The following is an 18,659-nucleotide window of genomic DNA, read 5'->3' as shown; positions in this document are numbered from 1 at the left end:
GAGGTTGAGGCGCTCGGATGCGATCATCGCAATCTGGTCAGGGCCGCTCCAATACCGGCGTCTGTATGCGTCTGTGGTTCAGCCCGCAGCTCAAGCTTCAGGACGTCCATCAACTCGATTAGTTGCTCATTCGACATACGCCAGACAGAGCTCCACATATTCAGCTACTACAGATATTCAGCGGCGCTCGCCATGTCCGGGAACAAAGTCGTCGGCGTGACGCCGACATCGAGTGCTCCGAACTCGATATCTGACCTGGAAGCTTTGCTCAAGGACGACATCAAAGTGAAGGTTGCGGGTGAGTAGAGAACCTGCATGCAACCTGTAATCTGCTCATTATATTTAGGCATTGATGGTATGTTGCTTAATCTCCCTGGATCTACTAGGACCGCGATTGAAATAGGTCGGCTCCTAGTCGATGGTGTCCTGAGAGGAAAGTACATGGTAGGTTACATATAGCGTTCAATCATGATTCAATAAGCTGACACATTCCTCTAGTCTAAGGAGAAGTTTCTCAGCGCCGCGAGTTCCGAAGGGTTCAACTTCTGCAGCGTCATTTTGTCAGTGTGCTTGCATACTGCGTCATTGATAGCGTGCTCATGAAGTCCTTCGAACTGTAGCGGATGGGACATGCACGACACCGTATATCCCAAGGAGCTGTTGATCTCCAATAGAGCGAATGGTTACCGTGACCTTATCGCGTCCATAGATCTCGCGACATATCGGCGGATACCCTGGGAGGGCAACGTGCCATTCTTCCTCGTCTCGTTCTTGGACCCGGACACAAGGGAGCCCATCTGCGCAGATCCCCGCGGCGTGCTACGACAAATTGTCGTCAACGCGCGCAACAATGGCTGGCGGTGTATGGCCGGCTGTGAATATGAGGTTGGTGGCCCACACAACGCCCCTATTCTACTTATCGGCTCCTTATATGTCTGCAGTACTTCCAATTCAAAGGTATGCACTTTCACAGCGACAAGGATTCGTCCTCATCTAGTTACTCATTTACACAGAAACTCCCGATTCTTTGGCGGCGAAGAAGTTCACCGACCTTCAGCCGTTGACGTCCGGAAGTATATATTCCTCCTATGCCAAGGCGACGACTATCTCATGAGTCTCTCTCTCTCTAGTGCATGGGTATTCGTTGTTGCGCACGCAGCTCAACACCGGATACTTTAACGACATCTTCGATGAGAGCTTGAAGTTCCAAGTACCGCTGGAAGGGCATCGTGCGTATGTGAAGTCTCAGCTTGGCCAACTTCTCACCTTGGTATAGACACGGAGACCGGGCCGGGTGTCTACGAGACCGCGCTGGCATATACTGACGCTCTGCGAATGGCTGATAATGCCATCCTATTCAAATTCCTTGCTAAGAGTATCGGTATCAAGCATGGAGTGGTACCAAGCTTCATGGCCAAACCCTGGGGCAATGTACGCTTCAATGTCTTGGGTCTCGTGCATTGCTGATTGTTCCTTGTCAAACCAGCTTCCGGGCTGTAGCGGGTATGTATCTGAGTCATGCACTCCTTCGATTTTTGCTGACGTTACTCAGGCATATTCACGTATCGTTGCGCGACGCCAATGGGAAGAGTATTTTTGCCGTCTCCGATGCTGATTTGAAGAACGGACGCACTGATGCGCAATATGACGACACGAAGTTCCTTAGTCAAGAAGGCGAATGGTTCCTGGCCGGAATCCTGGATGGCCTTCCGGATGGTGTGTGTTCCCCTGATGTCTCCATATCGAGAGCTCATCGCATCCCGTCCGTCCAGTTATGCCTATGGTTAGTCGTGCATCTGAACCTGAACCCGACGACATTCACATTGTCTGTCTGTAGCTCGTGCCGACGATCAACGGATACAAGCGTCTCGTTGGAGGCGAGGCGTTCTGGGCGCCGAATGCGGTCACCTACGGGTACGACTCGCGCGCCGCGTCTGTTCGGATAATCTCGCCCCCTTCCGTCCCACCAGCGGCCACTCGGATGGAGATCCGGGTGCCTGGGGCGGACATGAATCCCTACTTTGCGTTGAGCGCAATCTTCGCTCTGGGGCTGCGTGGCATTGAGAAGAAGCTGCGTCTCCCTGGGCCACCTGTCAGCCAGTTGACGCTCGAAGACAAGAAGGCAGGGAAGGTGCGTTCGAAACCCTCCTCGTGTTTGAACGAAGATTGACTGCTTGGTACCTCAAAATTACTCACTACACTACACTCCCCTCCGAAATATCCGAGCGATCTGTACAGGTTCAGATGCTGCCAACCTCCCTTGAGGCCGCCACTGAGCGCATGATGCGTCCAGAGAGCATCGCACGCGAGGAGGCTGTGTTCGGGAATGACTTTGTGGAACACTTCGGTGGTACGAGACAGCATGAGGTTAGGTTGTGGAACGAGGCGGTTACCAGCTGGGAAGGTTTGTGTTCCTTTGTTCCCTTCTATCAGGACGTGCCCAGCCTTGGGATTGACACATCGATTTTCTATAGTGGAAAGATACTTGGAATTGGCATGATTGAACCCGAGGAACCGTAACAAACGCATGTACGATAACTCGATGGGGAGGACCGGAACAAGAGGGACAAATGTACAACGAAGCGAGGTCCGGCAGCATGTAATTGGGAACTGTACAGATGGGGAACACAACGTTTATTCCTCGATTAGACATTGTCCAGGATGGGAGGCCTTAGCGAGGGATCAGCGTTGGCCATGTGATCGTCTGTTACGCGACCCCAGCAGCAGCTCCCGGTGCAGAGGCTTCGGCGGCGGCTGCGTTGGGCACAGCAGATTCCTCAGCGGCGGCAGCATGGACTTCTGCAGTTGCAGCAGGGGCGACGTCGCCGGTCGCCGATTCGTCTGCCTTCTTCGAGCCACGTACTCCCTTCAGCCACCCTAGGAAGTGTTTCACATCCTGTGAAAGTACGCGGTCAATGAAATCTCTGGTAGGGAAAGCAACGACCGGACTTACGTTCGCGATGGAGCCTGGTATAGAGGATTCCGCGATGAATACCGGGATGTTCCCACCTGGAGTGCTGGAAGTCGCCATGCGCCATTCGACCTTGCCGTTATCAAGCTCCAAGATGCGTTCAACACTCGCGTAACGGCCCTTGACGCCTTTCTCCTCCAACTTTTCGGCCTCCGGGTCCCCCGAGACATCGACAGGCACAGAGACGACGATTCTAGTGTTAGAAAGGTAAGATCAAGGGATTCGCATAAACCCATGTAAGAAATCTGCTTACCCTGTCCTCGGAGACGTCTCGCTGAACCAAATCGTTTGCACGACAGTGAATACACGGGGCGAAACTGGGGGTGGGAATTTGTAGAATAGCGTCCAAACGGACTGGTTTTGGGAGATCTGTTTGATCAATTGGACCTTCTCGATTTCAGGGATATATCTTGGCGCGTGATATCGGTCAATACCTCCTAGCCATTGCAATGACTGGTAACATACTGCATCTCGTTGTTTGCTTTGTCTTTCCCTAGTTTGTCCCAAAACTCCTCGAAGGTCACTTCGTCCTTGTCGTGTTCGCTCACCCGGGCATGCCAGGCTGCGCCGTCCTTCGGACCCTTCTTGCGGGACAGCGTCTTCACAGTGTTCTTGTGGAAGCTCTTTCCATGTTTCCAATTCGCAGTGTCGTTCAAAACCTCGCGACCGGCTTTGATGATTACGTCCTCGGAAGGGATTTCTGTGGAATGATTCTAGCCTGCAACCCCACGGAAGCCGACAAAGCAAGACGTACCCGACAACTTGAGAGGTGTGATCGACAAGTAAAACTCCGATGTAGACATTATGAGCAGTCCTATGTTCGAAGGGATGGTGGTCTCTGGCAAGCAGTAGACTAAGGCAACCGTAACTCGACGGGAAGCATCGTGTGAGATGTTCGCCTTAGAACCGATAGCTTCGGCTATTCTTGGACTTCCACTACCACGTTGGACAGACTTCGTCACTGTTGGCCATCGCGAGCTCGCGGGGCAAGTGGTGTAGGGAACGGGGTCTGGCACGATGGATTGTATTAGAAGGCTGAGAGATTACCCCCGCGCGGAGCGATGAGGCTGCCGCGCAGGACGTATCGATGGCATCTTTGCTCTCAACCTCGATGTGATGTCTCTGTTCGCTGTGCTTTACTCTCCACCTTTCCTAGTCTCGGGAAGATCACTGCGCTACCGGTTTTCATTTCTGCGTTCGTGGACCCTAATACCCCGCATTGGCAAGGTGTTCCTGTGTTGGACGGCGCTTCGGGACATGCAACGTGTCCGGGGCGGTTCTTGAAGGCATGGTAGGCGTATCAGAAGTTGCCAAATACAGGCGGGGCGAGTCGCAATGTTCTCTCGCAGTGACTCCATTGGCGAGGAACGAGGTCCGCACAGTCCGGGGTGGGATGATGTTAGGCGGGGGTCGAGAACCGTGATATAGGGCGTCAATTCCCCCAAGACTTCGGAGAGCTTGTTGACTCTCAACGTCCACCCTCGACGTCGCATTTCATGGCGACTGTCTCTGCCCTCCCGGTCGTCGTCCCGCTCCTACCTGCTGTCGATGAATTCGACCAGCCAAGGCAAGGCAACAGTTCGACGAGGTTGACCCTTTCGCAGCTGCTTAATCCCGCGCTGTGGGACCTGCCGGAGTGGAATGGACCTCAGTGAGTGTATTCGGGTACCTGGGGACGTAGCTATAGCGCTCTAACCCTGCTCCGTACCTGCAGTGTAGAGGATCCCAACAATATCGCAGCACAGGTGGGATAGAAAGTTGTCCAGTCAAAGATACGGATAATGACCCGGATACCAGGTTGATAGTATTGACTACTCTGTCGCCTTGCTGAAGCGGTACCGAAACTCCCTCCGCCCTGTCCACAGGCTATCACCAGATATCATGGCGCTCATCTTCCTTGAATTGCTCGATGACCACGATCACCCGCTGGGTTCGACGTTTGGCTCGTGTTCATGGAGTTATCTCGCTCACGTCTGTCACCGCTGGCGAGCAATTGCTCTCGCATGTCCCTCTATATGGACACAGATCAGCACACGATACCCGGAGGCGGCCCTAACATGTCTCGAACGTTCTGTGGACGCTCCCTTGACGTTCGTTATCGACTCGCGAGCGACCATGGACAACTCGAAGGACGTCGTCGACCGCGTCCTACTACAGATGAGTCGCATGCGCCACCTCTACATCCCGTGGACGCTTCTACATGACGACGACGGGAACGTATCACCGCTAGTCAGTGGCTTCATTGATGCCTCTGCACCACAGCTCGAGACATTCTATCTATATCGCGTGCGCGCGGACGGCAAGTGCTTCGCACTCCCTCCTATCTTCGGGGGGCAGACGCCTCGTCTCACCGTTATGAAGCTCTCCTATTCATACCCGAAAATGGGTAGCGTTACCTTCGGGAACTTGAAGGAGCTTTACATCCGAGGTAGGAAGCGCGACCTCATCACCCTCGAACTCGCCCAGCTCCTCGACATGTTGGAGGCATGCCCCGTACTCGAGGTACTTGTGACAATCAAGGCCCGCTTCGTGCATAATCAGCCTCTCGAAGAGGACGACCAGGCCCGACGGCAGATAAGGCTTGACAATATGAAGCGAATCGACATTGCCCGCTGCGCGGCTTCCGTCGTCACCAACCTTCTCGACCGGCTCATCGTACCGAATTGCCAGCTACGCATAAGCGTCTGGCTCGAGCGTCGGAGCGACTTCCGTTTCACATGGGGTGTCCCGGAGGAGCTGAGCGAGAACCACCCTCTGCGCGACATCCGCAAGCTCCAGATCGCCTATCGCAGCGGCAGCGGCGGCGTCATCGTCGAGGGCACGACGGCGAAGCACCCGTTCCAAGTCATCGCCACGATTGGTACCGGGAGCGACATCGGCGACATGCCCACCGTGTCTGGTCAGCTCTTGGAGTCGATCGCGAAGACGCTCGACCTCAGCCTGCTCGAGGAGTTCACGATCGCAGAGACGTCCTACTACCACCCGCACGTCGGCTTCTCGAAGGACGTTTGGACATCGGTCCTCTCGCGGATGCCCCTCCTCCGCACGCTACACATCCGCCTGCAAAGCATCACGGACAGCGGCTTCTGCCGCGTCATCCTGTCTGCGCTCACGCACCGGGACGACATCACGGGAAAGCTGGTCTGCCCGCTGCTCGAGACGGTGACGCTCGTCGACGACAAGACGTGGTCATCGCTCCAGTGGTGGCGGTTCGCGAAGCAGCGCAGGGACGCGGGGCACCCGCTGCGGCGCTTGTCGCTCTGCCTGCCGCACTACGAAAACGTGGAGGACATGGCGAGCACGGACTTAACTGACCTCCGCGAGGTCGTCGATGCCGTCGACCTGGACCCTCCTGACACGCCGCACGTCGAGTTTCCGAGTGCCGCCTGGTGAGCGGTGCGTGCGTCCTGTTCCTGACTCAATGGTTCTCGCTGTATGCCTAGCTGTCGCTCTTCTCTCTGCTTTGTATGTCTCACCGGCCTCGGTCAATCTCTCCCATGTATATCTGTATACCTAGCTAGAAAGCAGCCAGTGCTTCATCGTCCATCCTATGCCAATGTGATTATAATATTAGGTGGTGTACGTTACATGTTGCGCAATGACATTATGCCCCACAACGATAGAGCGAGCAGAGCATGTGCAAGATGCGTATCTGGAGCAGGTCATGATAGTGCTGTCGCTGTCGCTTGTGATGGTGACTCCTTGTCTAGTGCGTTCAGGTCGACAAGGCCGAAGTACCGACTCCGGCCGCGGTTGGTCTCGTCGCGAGGGAGCTTCTCGCCCCTCTCGAGCACGATCCCGACGAACTTGCGGTCCTTGCGGGTGCCGGGCACCTTGTAGAAGCGCACGAAACCAGGGACCGTCGCGTACAGCGTGTGGTCGCGGCCCATTTTCACCTATTGATCGACAAAAAGCGCGATCGGCACGACCGTTTCTACACGCGGGAGTGAGGATAACAAGAGGGGATGGCACGTACATGCTGGCCGGGGTGAAAGACCGTGCCGCGTTGACGGACGAGGATGTTTCCGGGGATGACATATTCGTCTAGTGCATACACAACGACACGATGTGAGCTACCGCGCGGCTGGATACCTCAACAATAACCACTGCATGCACTTTGTCCACGCCCAGACGAGCAAGACGCAGTGGCAGGGGCGATGGCAATGGCCCACGCACCAGAAAACTTCTTTACGCCCAGCCGCTTTCCCGGGGAGCCTCCGTGGTTCGAGACGGTTCCTCCTGCTCGCTTCGTGGCCGTGCGGACAGAGCCCAGACCTATGCGTCCCAGGGACAGGACGGGGAAGAGGCGGAGCGTCAGCGGTACAGGATTTTAGGTCGGGATATTCGAATGCGGCCCTACGCACCAGCTGCCCTAAACGGATTCCTGAGGACGTCCGCACACCTCCACAGTGTCTGGAGAGACATGAGTGCTGTGGCCCGTTAATTGAGCGACGGTAGCGACAAGTATGAGAACAGAAGGAGACAACAGACAAAGAGGGACGGCGGGACAAGGCTCAGTACTTGTCGGGCTAAGCGCGGCCCTGCCACCGAAGGGCGGTAGCAAGGCTTATGTAAGCGCCTGCTGCTATCTAAAGACCCGAGATGGGCAGGCCGCTTCTTGCGTCGTCTCCGCACTCACCACCTTCATCAACCTACCATCGCTCGTCCCTCTCCTTTCTTACAGTCTTCACTCTCACCATGGTACTTCTCGTTACCTCAGATAATGAGCAGTTTGTCGTCGACAAGGAGGTCGCTGAGCGCAGCGTCCTCATCAAGAACATGCTCGAGGGTGCGCACGCCACGCCCTGTCCTTGGCCCCAGTACACCTGCTAATCTTCCTTTGCTTTTGCGCTCGGCCTACAGATGTTGGAGAGAGCGATCAGCCGATTCCCTTGCCTAACGTCTCGTCGAGTGTCTTGAAGAAGGTGAGCCTTACGCTTGTCGGTGTCGGTGGCGCGACCCCTCTCCAGACGAAAGGCGCTGACTGATGACTGCGGTCGGTCTTCTTTTTGCTCGTTGCTGTGTGCCCCATATGCATTAGGTTCTCGAATACTGCGAGCACCATCGGGGCGAGCCGCTGCCCGCAGCGGACGCGGAGCAGAACCAGGACGAGACCCGCAAGCGGACGACGGACATCAGCGAGTGGGACCAGAAGTTCATCACCGTCGATCAGGAGATGCTCTTTGAGATCATCCTCGCTGCGAACTACCTAGATATAAAGCCGCTCCTGTGAGTCCCACTCGGTCGTCTTAGTGCTTGCCGTAGCGTCTCGAGGGGACATGAGTTAGCTAACATGGGGTGGGGGCGCGATGCTGCAGCGACGTTGGCTGCAAGACGGTCGCGAACATGATCAAGGGCAAGACGCCTGAGGAGATCCGCAAGCTGTTCAACATCGTCAACGATTTCACGCCCGAGGAGGAGGTACGCGTCGCTCATTTTAGCATGGGCGCTGTCGCTCGTGCCTCGAGGCGTTTTGCTAACGTGCTGCCTACCCCTTTCAGGCCCAGATCAAGAAGGAAAACGTAAGTGCTGTTGTTCCAAGTGGATGGCAGCGGCACGGGGATGCTGACTCGGTGCGTGCTGCAGGAATGGGCGGAGGATCGCTAGACTGTGAATGCTGGTCGGGAAGAGGAGTGTGTTATTACGTTGCAGCGCTGTGTATATGTTCTCTTTCATTCATCGCCATCCCCTTCTGTATACTAGCACGCGAGAGAGAAAAGACATGCATGAGTGCAGCAGATGACGAGCGAGGGCGCGAACGGCGATAAGACGATAATCGAGAGGCAAGGATCCCTGCCTGTGTCCAAGACTCAGATATTCTGCGGCCGAGAAGCGAGACCGCAGGGTGCCATTCTGGGCCTGCGAGCACAGCCTGTGAGTCAAAACGTAACGCGATGGCGTGACCGTGTCTCATGCTTATCTGGGACGGCTCACGTGCGCAGTCACAGGCGCGGCGTGTTATTCTCTCGCTCAGCCAGTAAGTACATAACAGTAACTTAAAGCGGTCTCAGCTCGCCTGCTGCTGCTCCTATCTCTCGTTCTCCTCCGTCCCTCTACTCCAGCATGGTCCGAATACCTGACCTCCCTGGCAATCCAATCCCCCACAGAACCGACCAGGAGCTCTGGCTCAAACGTCACGTCGCATTTCTCTGCCGTCTGGACAATGAACGGTATGTGGCGCCTCCGTATCTGCCGTCCGACCCTCCCAATAACCACTGTGGCGCAAAGATTCCCTGGTAGCCAGCCTGTCAGCTTTGCGGCGAAGGACCTAGATAAGCTGGAGGCTCAAGAGTATGTGTCTGTCTGGGTGTACACATTTGCGCAGGTTACAATGATGTGCGATGCTGCAGTTACTGGGTAGCCGAGAAGTCCGACGGCGTCCGCGTCCTCCTGCTCGTCCACACAGACATGAACACCTCCGACCAGATGTGCTACCTGGTGCGTCCCGTAGCGAACCGTCGTTATCTTCTCCGTTCCTCACTGCGTCCCGTAACGACTGTTAGATCGACCGCCACAATACATATCGTGAACTCCCTGGCCTCTTCTTCCCCCACCACGAGGACCCTCGCAAGCCGCTTCGCGACACGATCGTAGACGGGGAGCTCGTTGTCGATGTCGACCCCCGCACCAAACAAGTTTGTGAATTCGCCCTCGCCAGCGTAGGACTACACTGACTGCGCGCCTACGCCTTTCCGCTTGGCTATGCCTTCACAGGAAACGTTGCGTTATCTCGCGTTCGATTGTCTTGTCGTTGATAACCAGAACGTCATGTCACGGCCCTTGGACAAACGATACGGGGTGCGTCACCTTGGCGCGATGCGGTAACGTCCGTGCGGTCAACTGACATGCGGCTCACTCGTGCAGCGGCTGCAGAAATGGGTGTGGGAGCCGTACCGAAAGATGATGCGAGACCACCCGCATATGGCATTACAGCAACCGTTCGAGTGCGTTGTCGTGTACTGCAGAGATCAGTTTGCGCCGGGCTGACGGTGTGCGTCCGTGGATCGCTCGGAACAGGTTCAAAGTCAAGGACGTCAAGTTCTCGTACCACGTGGAGGACGTCTTCAACATCGACATCCCGCAGCTGCAGCACGGCAACGACGGCCTCATCTACACGTGCGTGAGCACGCCGTACGCGCCCGGCACGGATCCCAACATGTACGCGCGCGCGTCCCTCGCCCTCTTCCGTCTTCCTTTCGCTTCCCTTCTGATGGCTGCACTTTGGCTGATACGTGTGTGACGGCAGTCTGAAGTGGAAGCCCCCGTCGGAAAACTCGATAGACTTCAAGCTCGTCCTCCGCTTCGCGCCGACCCCCGGGAAGCCCGCCGCGCCCGACTTCCAGACGAAGCCGATCTTCGAGCTCCACGTCTGGTGCGGCGACGACCGCGGCGTGCCACGATACGAGTTCTACGACGTCATGCACGTCGAGGATGACGAGTGGGAGAGGTTGGTCCCTGCCTGTCTTCTGTGTTCCGCTCGCCGTCCTGCCTGTGGTGCTGACTGCTTGCCCGCGTTGGAAAGCAGGATGAAGATGTCGAGCGAGCAGCTCGACGAGCGCATCGTCGAGGTGCACTGGGACCCCGAGCTCGAGCACTGGCGCATGATGCGCTTCCGCGACGACAAGCCGAACGGGAACCACAAGTCCGTCGTGGACAACATCATCAAGAGCATCGCCGACGGCGTCGAGAAGGATGTCGTACGTACACTCTCCTTCCTTTCCGGACCCTGCGTCGTCATCACCGCAGCTCTCGCGAGACGTGCTTTTCTGACTCCGTTTCGCGATCCGTCCGCACCCGCAGCTCCTGTCACGCTCGTCCGCGATCCGCAACAAGTGGAAGGCCCGCGCGGCAGCGCCGGGCGGCGGGGCACCCCCACCCCCAGCCACGAAGGCTGCCCACCCTCCCCCGCCGAAGCCGATACAGCACGCCCTCCCGCCGCCCCCTCCGCCGGTGCGGACCCAGCGGCCCGACGCGCCGCGCGTCGAGCAGCGGTACTCGCGCCTCGCGCCCTCCCCTTGGAGCAAAGTCACCGGGCCGGCCATGGTCGGGGGCATATACCGATGAGCGTGCATCCCCCTTTGCCCCAGGGTGACTCAAGGGAAGGGCGCATGCCGAGCTCAGCGCCGACGGTCGAGAGTCGGATTGGCGAGACGGCGTGCGTGCGTGCAGTATGCGATGCGGCGGGTGGAAGCATGCCTCGGGCGATGGAATCATTCACGTGGGGCCGAACTATTCGCGACGACGTTCGGCCTCGGATGGTCGCGTGCCCGGGCACTCCCGCGTGTGCCTCACACCTTACCACAGCGTCGGGAGGGGTTGGTGGCGGCTGGTGGCCGAGGTTGTTGCCGGCTGCTGTCAGTGGTGTGTAGGGGGAGGTTTACGGTCGCGGTGTGTGGGTCTGCGTAGTCGGTGGCGGGCGGTCGCGATGTACGTAGCTTTGTGTCCGGAATGGAATTGACCTTGTGCGGTACTCTTCGCCCGCGGTGCGCTTGTATTGATACTGCGCTCTTTCGACCCTACTTACGGTCTGTTACGTGGGCGCGGCAGACACGGCGTGAAAGCGAACAGAACGCCGTTTCGCTACAACGTCATCATCGATTCGTAGTCCCTCCTCCGCGCACGCGCGGCGAGAGCCCGTGATCGTATGTATGTACTATGTACATCACCAGCCAGCCATGCACGTATAACGTACGCAGCGAAGCGACTAACCCTCCGCCGCCATGCGGCGTGCGCGGGGGCAAGAGGGCTTTTCGAGCGTTCGTAAGGGAGTCTCGTAATTCGTAAACGCGCCAAACACGGTCAAGCGGGCCAATGTGGTAAGGATGGGGTGGTCAGACGACGGTTAATGAAGAAATGTCGGCAGTCAAGCCGACTACAACAACAACGTTGCAAGCAAGAGCGCAAGTTAGGTAAATAGGTAGCCGTATGCTTGAAGGGGGTAGGTGGTGACAGTGGAGAGCAACAACAACAATACTGAGACAGCGGGTACCGAGACGAGGTAGAGGGGTAGAGGGATGCGTGTCTAGTCGTTACAGAGATGAGACAGAGGCAGTTGGGAGAGAAATTCAGGCACAGGTTGGACGCGGCGGCCTGCAGAACAAACTGCAGGCTGCATTCACGTATTCGCAATGTGGGTGGGCGTGATATAGACACGGGATTGGGGAGCAATGAGGCACGAGAACCGGGTGCGCGCGTGTTCGTGCGATCGTCACATCATGGGCGTCGTGAACAAGAACAGTCATGGGACCTAAGGCGTGAGCAATGGGACGATGCGGACAAAACAGTGGATTGAAGCGGGGCCGGGCGGGATGAGTGCGTGATGAAGCAAGATCGCAAGAGTACAGTGTCCTGAGATGATATGCATGAGTGACGCCCCGCCTATGCGAGCATTGTAGATGAGGAGAGATGAGATGGAGTGATGGAGGGAGGGATAAGATGGGACGCCAAGGGGGAAGTCTGTCGTAGTCGAAGGACTCGTATCGGCCTGCTTGCGACCTCGGGGGTGCCGACGTGCCGCGAGACATTGCACCATTCCAACGGGGTCGTGACAAGAAGGACAACGTGATAGAGTGCGGATGCCCGTGGGTATTCAATGGCTCAGGGAAAGGAGACAAGGAGATCATGAAAGGACAAGATGCCGGGCGCTTGTATCGACGCTTTTCTCCCCTCGCAGCAGGACAAACCGCCAGCCTACGCGCGACGACCTCAGTAGAAAAGGTCGTCCATCTCGCAGTCGCTCATGGTGGTAGAGAAGAAAGGCGGGGGAGTGGGGACCATGTCGTCAAAGCGGTTGTCACTGAACCTCGTGCTGGACAGCTGGAACTCGACGGCCGAGTAACTGACAGACCTGGATGCCAAGGGCGGGACCCGGCCGGCAGGCCGACGAGCTCCAATGCTCGACGCGAAGACCGATGGATAAGCGGGAACCGCGGGTTGGAGGATGTCCATGTAAGTCGGCAAGAAGGGGGAGCCCGGTGCGGACTCGAAGCTGCTGTCGAGCGAAGACTGCGACGACTCTGAGGCATGCCTGCGAAGCGGAGCCCGCGGGGCAACGGACAGCGACGCGAAGTGAGGGAGAGGCGACATGACCTGGAAGATTGTGCCTAATGTTCAACTACTCGGGAAGTGGCGTGTGATGGTTGATACAACATACCTCAGGAGTGCTGAACCCAAATGAGCTATCCGTGGACACGTCCCAGAGAGGGCTTGAAAGAATTTCATTCTCATGGCCCCCAGTGGCGATGGCGACGTCTGCCGCCGCGGCAGGAGGGGCCTCGACGATGTCCTCGGACGTAACCACGGTCGCGCCACCGAGAGGACGAACCTGCTCGTTCTCCGCCGCAACTACCTCATTTGCATCTTCGTCCTGCCCTGATGGCGCTACGAATTCGCGTTGGCCATCCTGGACCACCCACCAGTCGATGTCGGCGAGTACGCGACGGTTACTGGTATCCGAGCCAGAGGACCGACGGGGCTGAGGGTTGCCTGCACGCGTCGCGTGGCCCAATGCGCTGGAGGAGGGGTTCCGGTAGGGGGAAGAGCGGACAGAAGGAGACGAGAGCGTGCGGCGGAGAGATGGCATGACGACGTCGAGCTGAAGAGGGGCGTGACCGGGTTGGTGGATGGCGGGAATGCGCAAGCAACGACGACGAAGACTACGACAACGTCCCTCGCGATGTCGAGGGTATCAGTCGACGTGTACAGTGCCTGGCGCAGGCGGGGAGGGCGAAGGAGACAAGCTGGGTATATAAGAATTTTATACGCGTGTGGGCAATCCGATGTGAAGGGTGAAAGAACCCCGCCAAGGCGCCAGTCCATGCTCATCATTCCTGCCCCTATACGCAGCGTACAGCTCCCGCCCGGCCTTCCCCTTACTTTGTCCGCTGCCTTCCTCTTCTCTTGCACACGCTGGGCACTCGACCATGCACAGTACTGCTAGTACTCAGAGGCCGCATGGCACCTATGCAGAGGCCAGTCGTGGCGAGCCCGCGAGATGCAATGCAGATCTGAAGGCTGACGGGCGGTGCGGATGGTCCAGCCCGTCGCGCCGCCCACGTCATGGCGTTGAGGGAAATGGTGATGTTGCACGTATCACTGCACGAACACATTAATGCAGCGCGGCCTCGTGCGACGAGTACTGTGTTCTGGGCACCAACGGGCAATTACTCCACTTGCTCTGCAGCCGGGACTGTTGTCGCTACAAGTTGCTAAACTACCTTGAGCGCGGCCCAGTAGAACACAACGCTAATGCGCCCGGCGGCCGATCGGTTGCAGCGCCCAAGGGTCTTGTGCTTCTCCCTCCCTTTCTCCGCACTTTGGCAGGAGGTCCTGCTTGTTTCCTCGCGAGTACAATGTATCCTTTTGCGACTGCTTCTATCCCTCATTGCTGAGCCGCATCGGGCATCGAGGCGGGCATTCCGCGCAACGTGTCCGGCGTCGACGCGAGCATCAAGTAACCGGTGCCTCGCAAGCAACACCCGTGCTCGCAGGCTCCACGGCCAGGAACGCACAAGTATGCAATCGATCGCCGGCATTCGCGAGAGGATTACGCGCAAGACCCGCGCTCTGATGCGCTTGCCCTGCACGTCACTTGGTAGGCATGTGCTCGGTGCTAGTGTGGGACGCGGCCCAACCAGCCACACACGCGTCCGACCCCTCCCCGACGCGTCAACCGCCCCTAGGACGCGTTTGCGAGGCAGGCGCAGTACCAGAGGTGCCATTGCGACTCATCCCGAGGACAAAGACGCGTCGCACAGCGGGGAGCATCGCGTCTCGTGCCCCGAACGGTGCCTTTGTACGTGCGAGCGCGACTCATTGGCCTTCTCAGCCGCGTCACCATCGCCTTCCATACTGATGGCCCCACGTCTGCTCGCCTCCATACTACTCTTACTCGTCAACACACGGCGTCAACGCGCGCAATGGGAGTCTGCTTTGCCACGGCCGGGCTCGTGCCATGCGTAAGTATGACGACTCCGGGCTTCGCGTCTTCCGTAGGCGGACCCGCGCGTAGCTTCAGACGGGCGTGGGAGAGCACGGAATGCGGTGCATCATTCGATGTCATGGTGGGCCTGACCGTGATTTTCTGAGGCGCGTGCGTACATCATATCGCCGGATGCTTGAGATAGTAACGAATGAAATGACCAGATTGATCGTCGTTCAAATCCCGGTGAATGCGGCTCCAGGGACTGCGAACAAATCCACTAGAAGGCCCTATCTCCTTGTTAAGCGGCGTCGTTGCGCCGCATCGTCGGACGTTCCCTCTGACAACGCGAAGCATGACCCCGGTGCATCGCGCTCTTGGCGAGCGAGCGATGCAGCTCCGACAAGCGCGGAGAAGGCCTCAGCAGCATCAATGGGTCGACTAATTACACAACATCTAGTCATAGTGAATATGCTGTAGCATCTGCATATATCAGCGGGGATCAAGTAGCTTACACTCGGCGGGCACACAAACGGTGATGTGGCCAGCAGCATGCAACCATCTTCTCACGTAGCGCGGTACATAATATGTCATGCATGCTCATCTTAACCACGATCCAACACGTCTCAGAGTCTCGTGCAACAAAACTCTCGTACCCCCGCCCAAGCAGGCCGTGAATCTCGCAACGACAGCGCGTCCGGAGCGACCCTGAGCGAGACCTGCGAGGTCGAGACTCAGGGACGCTTGACCTCAGGGTCGCCGGAGGCGCCTGCAGCAACTCTAATTACCGAACATACATACCTTCCTAACGCGGATAGAGGAGAAGGAAGCGCTTTGGAGTCGGCGACGGGCGCCTCACTTGCCTTTGACGGGCCGGGACTCGGGGCGCCAGAGGCGGCCTGCTCGCGGCACGGTGTGGAGGCGTGCCAGTCGCGCCGCCATCATGCATGCGGCCGGTACTTATCTACCGTCGCCCCTCTCGTCATCCTCCGTGGCTGTCATAGACGCAATATCTGCTGCGCGAGCAACCCTGCGCTGAACGCGACATGTCTACCATCTTCTACGGCGCGCTCATCACCCCGACATCCCTGACGGAGTACCGTGCGCTCCCTCGCGCGCTGCTATCGGTATCGCGAGACACTGGAGACATCGAATGGATCGAGGATGACGTGGCGGCCTCCGAGTTGCAGGACGCGCTCGCGCGCCACGACGCGGTCTCGGAGAACGTGGACTTTGTCGAGCTGAAGCTGGGCGAGTTCTTGATTCCGGGCTTCGTTGACACGCACATCGTGAGTTCCTAGAAGAGCACCTGCGCTCGAGCAGTTCAGGTTGACGTGATATCGTAGCATGCGCCGCAGGTCCCGAATCTTGGAAGGTGCGTCTTCTACTTATCGCGTAGCCCATGAACGGTCTCAGAACCGTGCTATGCTCCAGCGGTCAAGAGCATGAGCTGCTAGACTGGCTTGCGGAAGTCACCTTTCCCATGGAGGCCCGCTTCGCGGACGCAGACTTCGCGAAGCGAGCGTACAGCTCTGTCATCAAGCGCACACTAGACTACGGGGTACGTACGCCCGCCGCGCTCCCGAACATCACTCAGATTGACTCGCGGAAATGAAAAGTCTACGACATGCTGCTACTACGGCACCCTCCATCTGGAAGGCACGAAGATACTCGCAGACGTAATACACAGCTACGGTGCGCATCCTGATCCGCTTCGCCGCAACAGTACGCGCCCTCGCCTGACACCGCAGATCTCTCCAGGACAGCGCGCCTTCGTCGGGGTAGGTGAGCCCCCCTCTCATCCCTCCCTTGTTCCCTCCTCAGCACACCCGGAACACCCCCCAGAAATGCAACATGGACAGAAACTCACCCGAGTACTACGTCGAGCCATCGGCGGATGCGTCCCTCGCCGCCACGCGCGCGCTCATCGCGCACATCCAGGCGCTGCCCCCACCCACCGGGTCCGGGACGGCGGCCGAGCCGCTCGTGCGCCCGATCCTGACACCGCGCTTCGCGATCTCGTGCACGGGCGAGCTGCTGGACGGGCTGGGGAAGCTCGCGGCCGAGGACGCCGGGCTCAGGATCCAGACGCACATCTCGGAGAACGCGGCCGAGATCGTGTTCACGAAGCAGCTGTTCCCGCCCGGGTCTCTGCCTGCGCCGCCTCCGCTGCCCGATGCGGCTACGACGAAGGCTGGGGGGAAGGTCGCGAACGGGAAGGCGAGGGAGACGACGTATGCGGGCGTGTATGATGCGTATGGGCTGTTGCGGCACAACACTGTGCTCGCGCACGCGGTGCACCTGGAGGAGGAGGAGATAGCGATCATCCAGGCGAGGCGTGCGGGCATCAGCCATTGTCCGACGAGCAACTTCAACCTGCGTAGCGGGTGTGCGCGGATCGGTATGCTGCTGGACCGTGGCTTGAAGGTGCGGTCGTGCTCTCTTCTATCCGGACGTTCGCCTGGCTTACCCATACGCCTCAGGTGGGCCTAGGGACAGACGTCTCGGGCGGCTTCTCGCCCTCCATCCTCACCGCGGTCCAACACGCCAGCATGTGCTCGAAGGTCGTCGCCCTGCACACGGAGTCGACTCCTCCAGATTCCCGCTTCACGGACCGCCAGCTGCCGATTGCGACCCTCTTCTACCTCGCGACACTCGGGGGCGCAGAGGTGTGCGACTTGCAGGCGCGCATCGGCTCACTCGCTCCCGGGAAGGCCTTCGACGCATTGGTCGTGAGCGTCCGGAGCGAGACTGGCAACCCCGCGATATGGGGTATGGACACGGCTGAGGAGCTGGGAATGGGACTGCGAGACGATGGGCGGACGAGGACGAAGACGGAGGAGGAGGAGCTGGCGGGCATGCTCGAGAAGTTCTTGTTCTGCGGGGACGATAGGAACGTAAGGAGAGTCTATGTGCAAGGGAGGTTGGCCGGCGGGAAGGAATCGAGGGTTTGATTGAAAGTATTTGGAGGCAACGTGGGGGATATAAGTGAGTGCTGGCGTCGATAAGTCATACGCTTGATGCAACATAGTCACGTACAGAATATCAACACATGGGGAATACACTTGGGTTTACGCTGCACCTCCTTTCTGGTCTGCGACGATCCAACAGTCAGCTTTCCACGCCGCACCCACAAAATCAACCCCAACTTGGGTATGGTTCGGCGCGCAAGAGTTGGATATCAGTACAGGCCATGACACAGAAGCGCCCATGTGGTTGTCGGGGCCAATTGACAACGAAATGTTTCACAGTCGGTGCGTCCACTCGGTTTTTCATGCCGTGTCGCTCTCATATTTACTCACTAGTATGGGAAGCCTGTTGCGCTTAACCTGCATGCGCAACTAAGTACAAGGTGGAACACCATCGTCGTCGTCGCACAACTCGGCACTTAGGGAAGTCCTCCGATGAGCGGCGCTCCATCAGACTTCTGCTTCGATTTGATCTCTCTTTGAGTTCTCGGGTGAGCGGCCCCTCATATGATGCGACCTGTCTGCATGGTATCTGGTATTTTATCCAGGACACAACGGCGGCGACGGTACTCGCCATTCATATGCGATGCGCTGGCCATCTGAATGAGTGTAGGACTATGCGCTGCGGCAGCATATCGATTTGACGTTGCTACGCTGTGGCCTGAAGTTAAAGTCGAGGTGTGCGCGTACACATCGCTACTCATGCGCTCCAATGGCATCTTTTCCCCATGACGTCCCATGACCCTGTCAGGAACTTCCAGAATCTGGTGGCTTCGTATGGCGATGCAGCTTCTCATTT

The 18,659-nt window shown here is 57.9% G+C and overlaps 6 protein-coding genes across 6 annotated transcripts; 4 read left to right on the top strand and 2 right to left on the bottom strand.

Annotated features, from left to right (window-relative positions):
* Positions 1–145: 145 nt before the first annotated feature.
* On the top strand, positions 146–3,813 carry DICSQDRAFT_152093 (glutamine synthetase/guanido kinase). The gene is made up of 19 exons (XM_007361293.1): positions 146–298; positions 347–355; positions 416–444; positions 499–560; positions 621–885; positions 942–957; positions 1,014–1,073; positions 1,131–1,229; positions 1,277–1,431; positions 1,487–1,503; positions 1,553–1,716; positions 1,773–1,783; positions 1,838–2,131; positions 2,239–2,404; positions 2,475–2,896; positions 2,954–3,164; positions 3,225–3,380; positions 3,437–3,671; positions 3,726–3,813. The coding sequence occupies exons 1-15, from the start codon at positions 193–195 to the stop codon at positions 2,498–2,500; spliced, it is 1,479 nt and encodes a 492-aa protein (XP_007361355.1). The 5' UTR covers positions 146–192; the 3' UTR covers positions 2,501–2,896; positions 2,954–3,164; positions 3,225–3,380; positions 3,437–3,671; positions 3,726–3,813.
* A 287-nt stretch (positions 3,814–4,100) lies between these two features.
* Positions 4,101–7,474, bottom strand: DICSQDRAFT_97881 (uncharacterized protein). Its single transcript, XM_007361292.1, has 6 exons — positions 7,336–7,474; positions 7,148–7,246; positions 6,948–7,015; positions 4,766–6,867; positions 4,686–4,713; positions 4,101–4,622 (listed from the first exon to the last, which is right to left on the bottom strand). The coding sequence occupies exons 1-4, from the start codon at positions 7,394–7,396 to the stop codon at positions 6,634–6,636; spliced, it is 462 nt and encodes a 153-aa protein (XP_007361354.1). The 5' UTR covers positions 7,397–7,474; the 3' UTR covers positions 4,101–4,622; positions 4,686–4,713; positions 4,766–6,633.
* Positions 7,475–7,669: 195 nt separating this feature from the next.
* Positions 7,670–8,578, top strand: DICSQDRAFT_50120 (S-phase kinase-associated protein 1A-like protein; the record flags this gene model as incomplete). Its single annotated transcript, XM_007361291.1, has 6 exons — positions 7,670–7,760; positions 7,835–7,896; positions 8,013–8,200; positions 8,290–8,392; positions 8,473–8,493; positions 8,558–8,578. 6 exons carry the CDS (start codon positions 7,670–7,672, stop codon positions 8,576–8,578), a joined length of 486 nt encoding a protein of 161 aa, XP_007361353.1.
* Positions 8,579–9,009: 431 nt separating this feature from the next.
* On the top strand, positions 9,010–11,436 carry DICSQDRAFT_132239 (mRNA capping enzyme, alpha subunit). Its single transcript, XM_007361290.1, has 10 exons — positions 9,010–9,141; positions 9,200–9,262; positions 9,322–9,409; positions 9,475–9,606; positions 9,686–9,769; positions 9,836–9,915; positions 9,989–10,129; positions 10,218–10,418; positions 10,494–10,668; positions 10,772–11,436. The coding sequence occupies exons 1-10, from the start codon at positions 9,035–9,037 to the stop codon at positions 11,033–11,035; spliced, it is 1,335 nt and encodes a 444-aa protein (XP_007361352.1). The 5' UTR covers positions 9,010–9,034; the 3' UTR covers positions 11,036–11,436.
* Positions 11,437–11,722: 286 nt separating this feature from the next.
* DICSQDRAFT_177462 (uncharacterized protein) lies at positions 11,723–13,684 on the bottom strand. Its single transcript, XM_007361289.1, has 2 exons — positions 13,125–13,684; positions 11,723–13,060 (listed from the first exon to the last, which is right to left on the bottom strand). The coding sequence occupies exons 1-2, from the start codon at positions 13,551–13,553 to the stop codon at positions 12,677–12,679; spliced, it is 813 nt and encodes a 270-aa protein (XP_007361351.1). The 5' UTR covers positions 13,554–13,684; the 3' UTR covers positions 11,723–12,676.
* Positions 13,685–15,932: 2,248 nt separating this feature from the next.
* DICSQDRAFT_152089 (Metallo-dependent hydrolase) lies at positions 15,933–17,966 on the top strand. The gene is made up of 7 exons (XM_007361288.1): positions 15,933–16,180; positions 16,238–16,266; positions 16,326–16,452; positions 16,511–16,586; positions 16,653–16,672; positions 16,737–17,318; positions 17,375–17,966. The coding sequence occupies exons 1-7, from the start codon at positions 15,938–15,940 to the stop codon at positions 17,843–17,845; spliced, it is 1,548 nt and encodes a 515-aa protein (XP_007361350.1). The 5' UTR covers positions 15,933–15,937; the 3' UTR covers positions 17,846–17,966.
* The last annotated feature ends 693 nt before the right edge of the window (positions 17,967–18,659 follow it).

This window comes from Dichomitus squalens, assembly GCF_000275845.1.
Source record: "Dichomitus squalens LYAD-421 SS1 unplaced genomic scaffold DICSQscaffold_2, whole genome shotgun sequence".
Classification (NCBI taxonomy): Eukaryota; Fungi; Basidiomycota; class Agaricomycetes; order Polyporales; family Polyporaceae; genus Dichomitus; species Dichomitus squalens.
The sequence above is the reverse complement of the archived record's forward strand: the minus strand, read 5'-3'. Positions and strand labels throughout refer to the sequence as shown.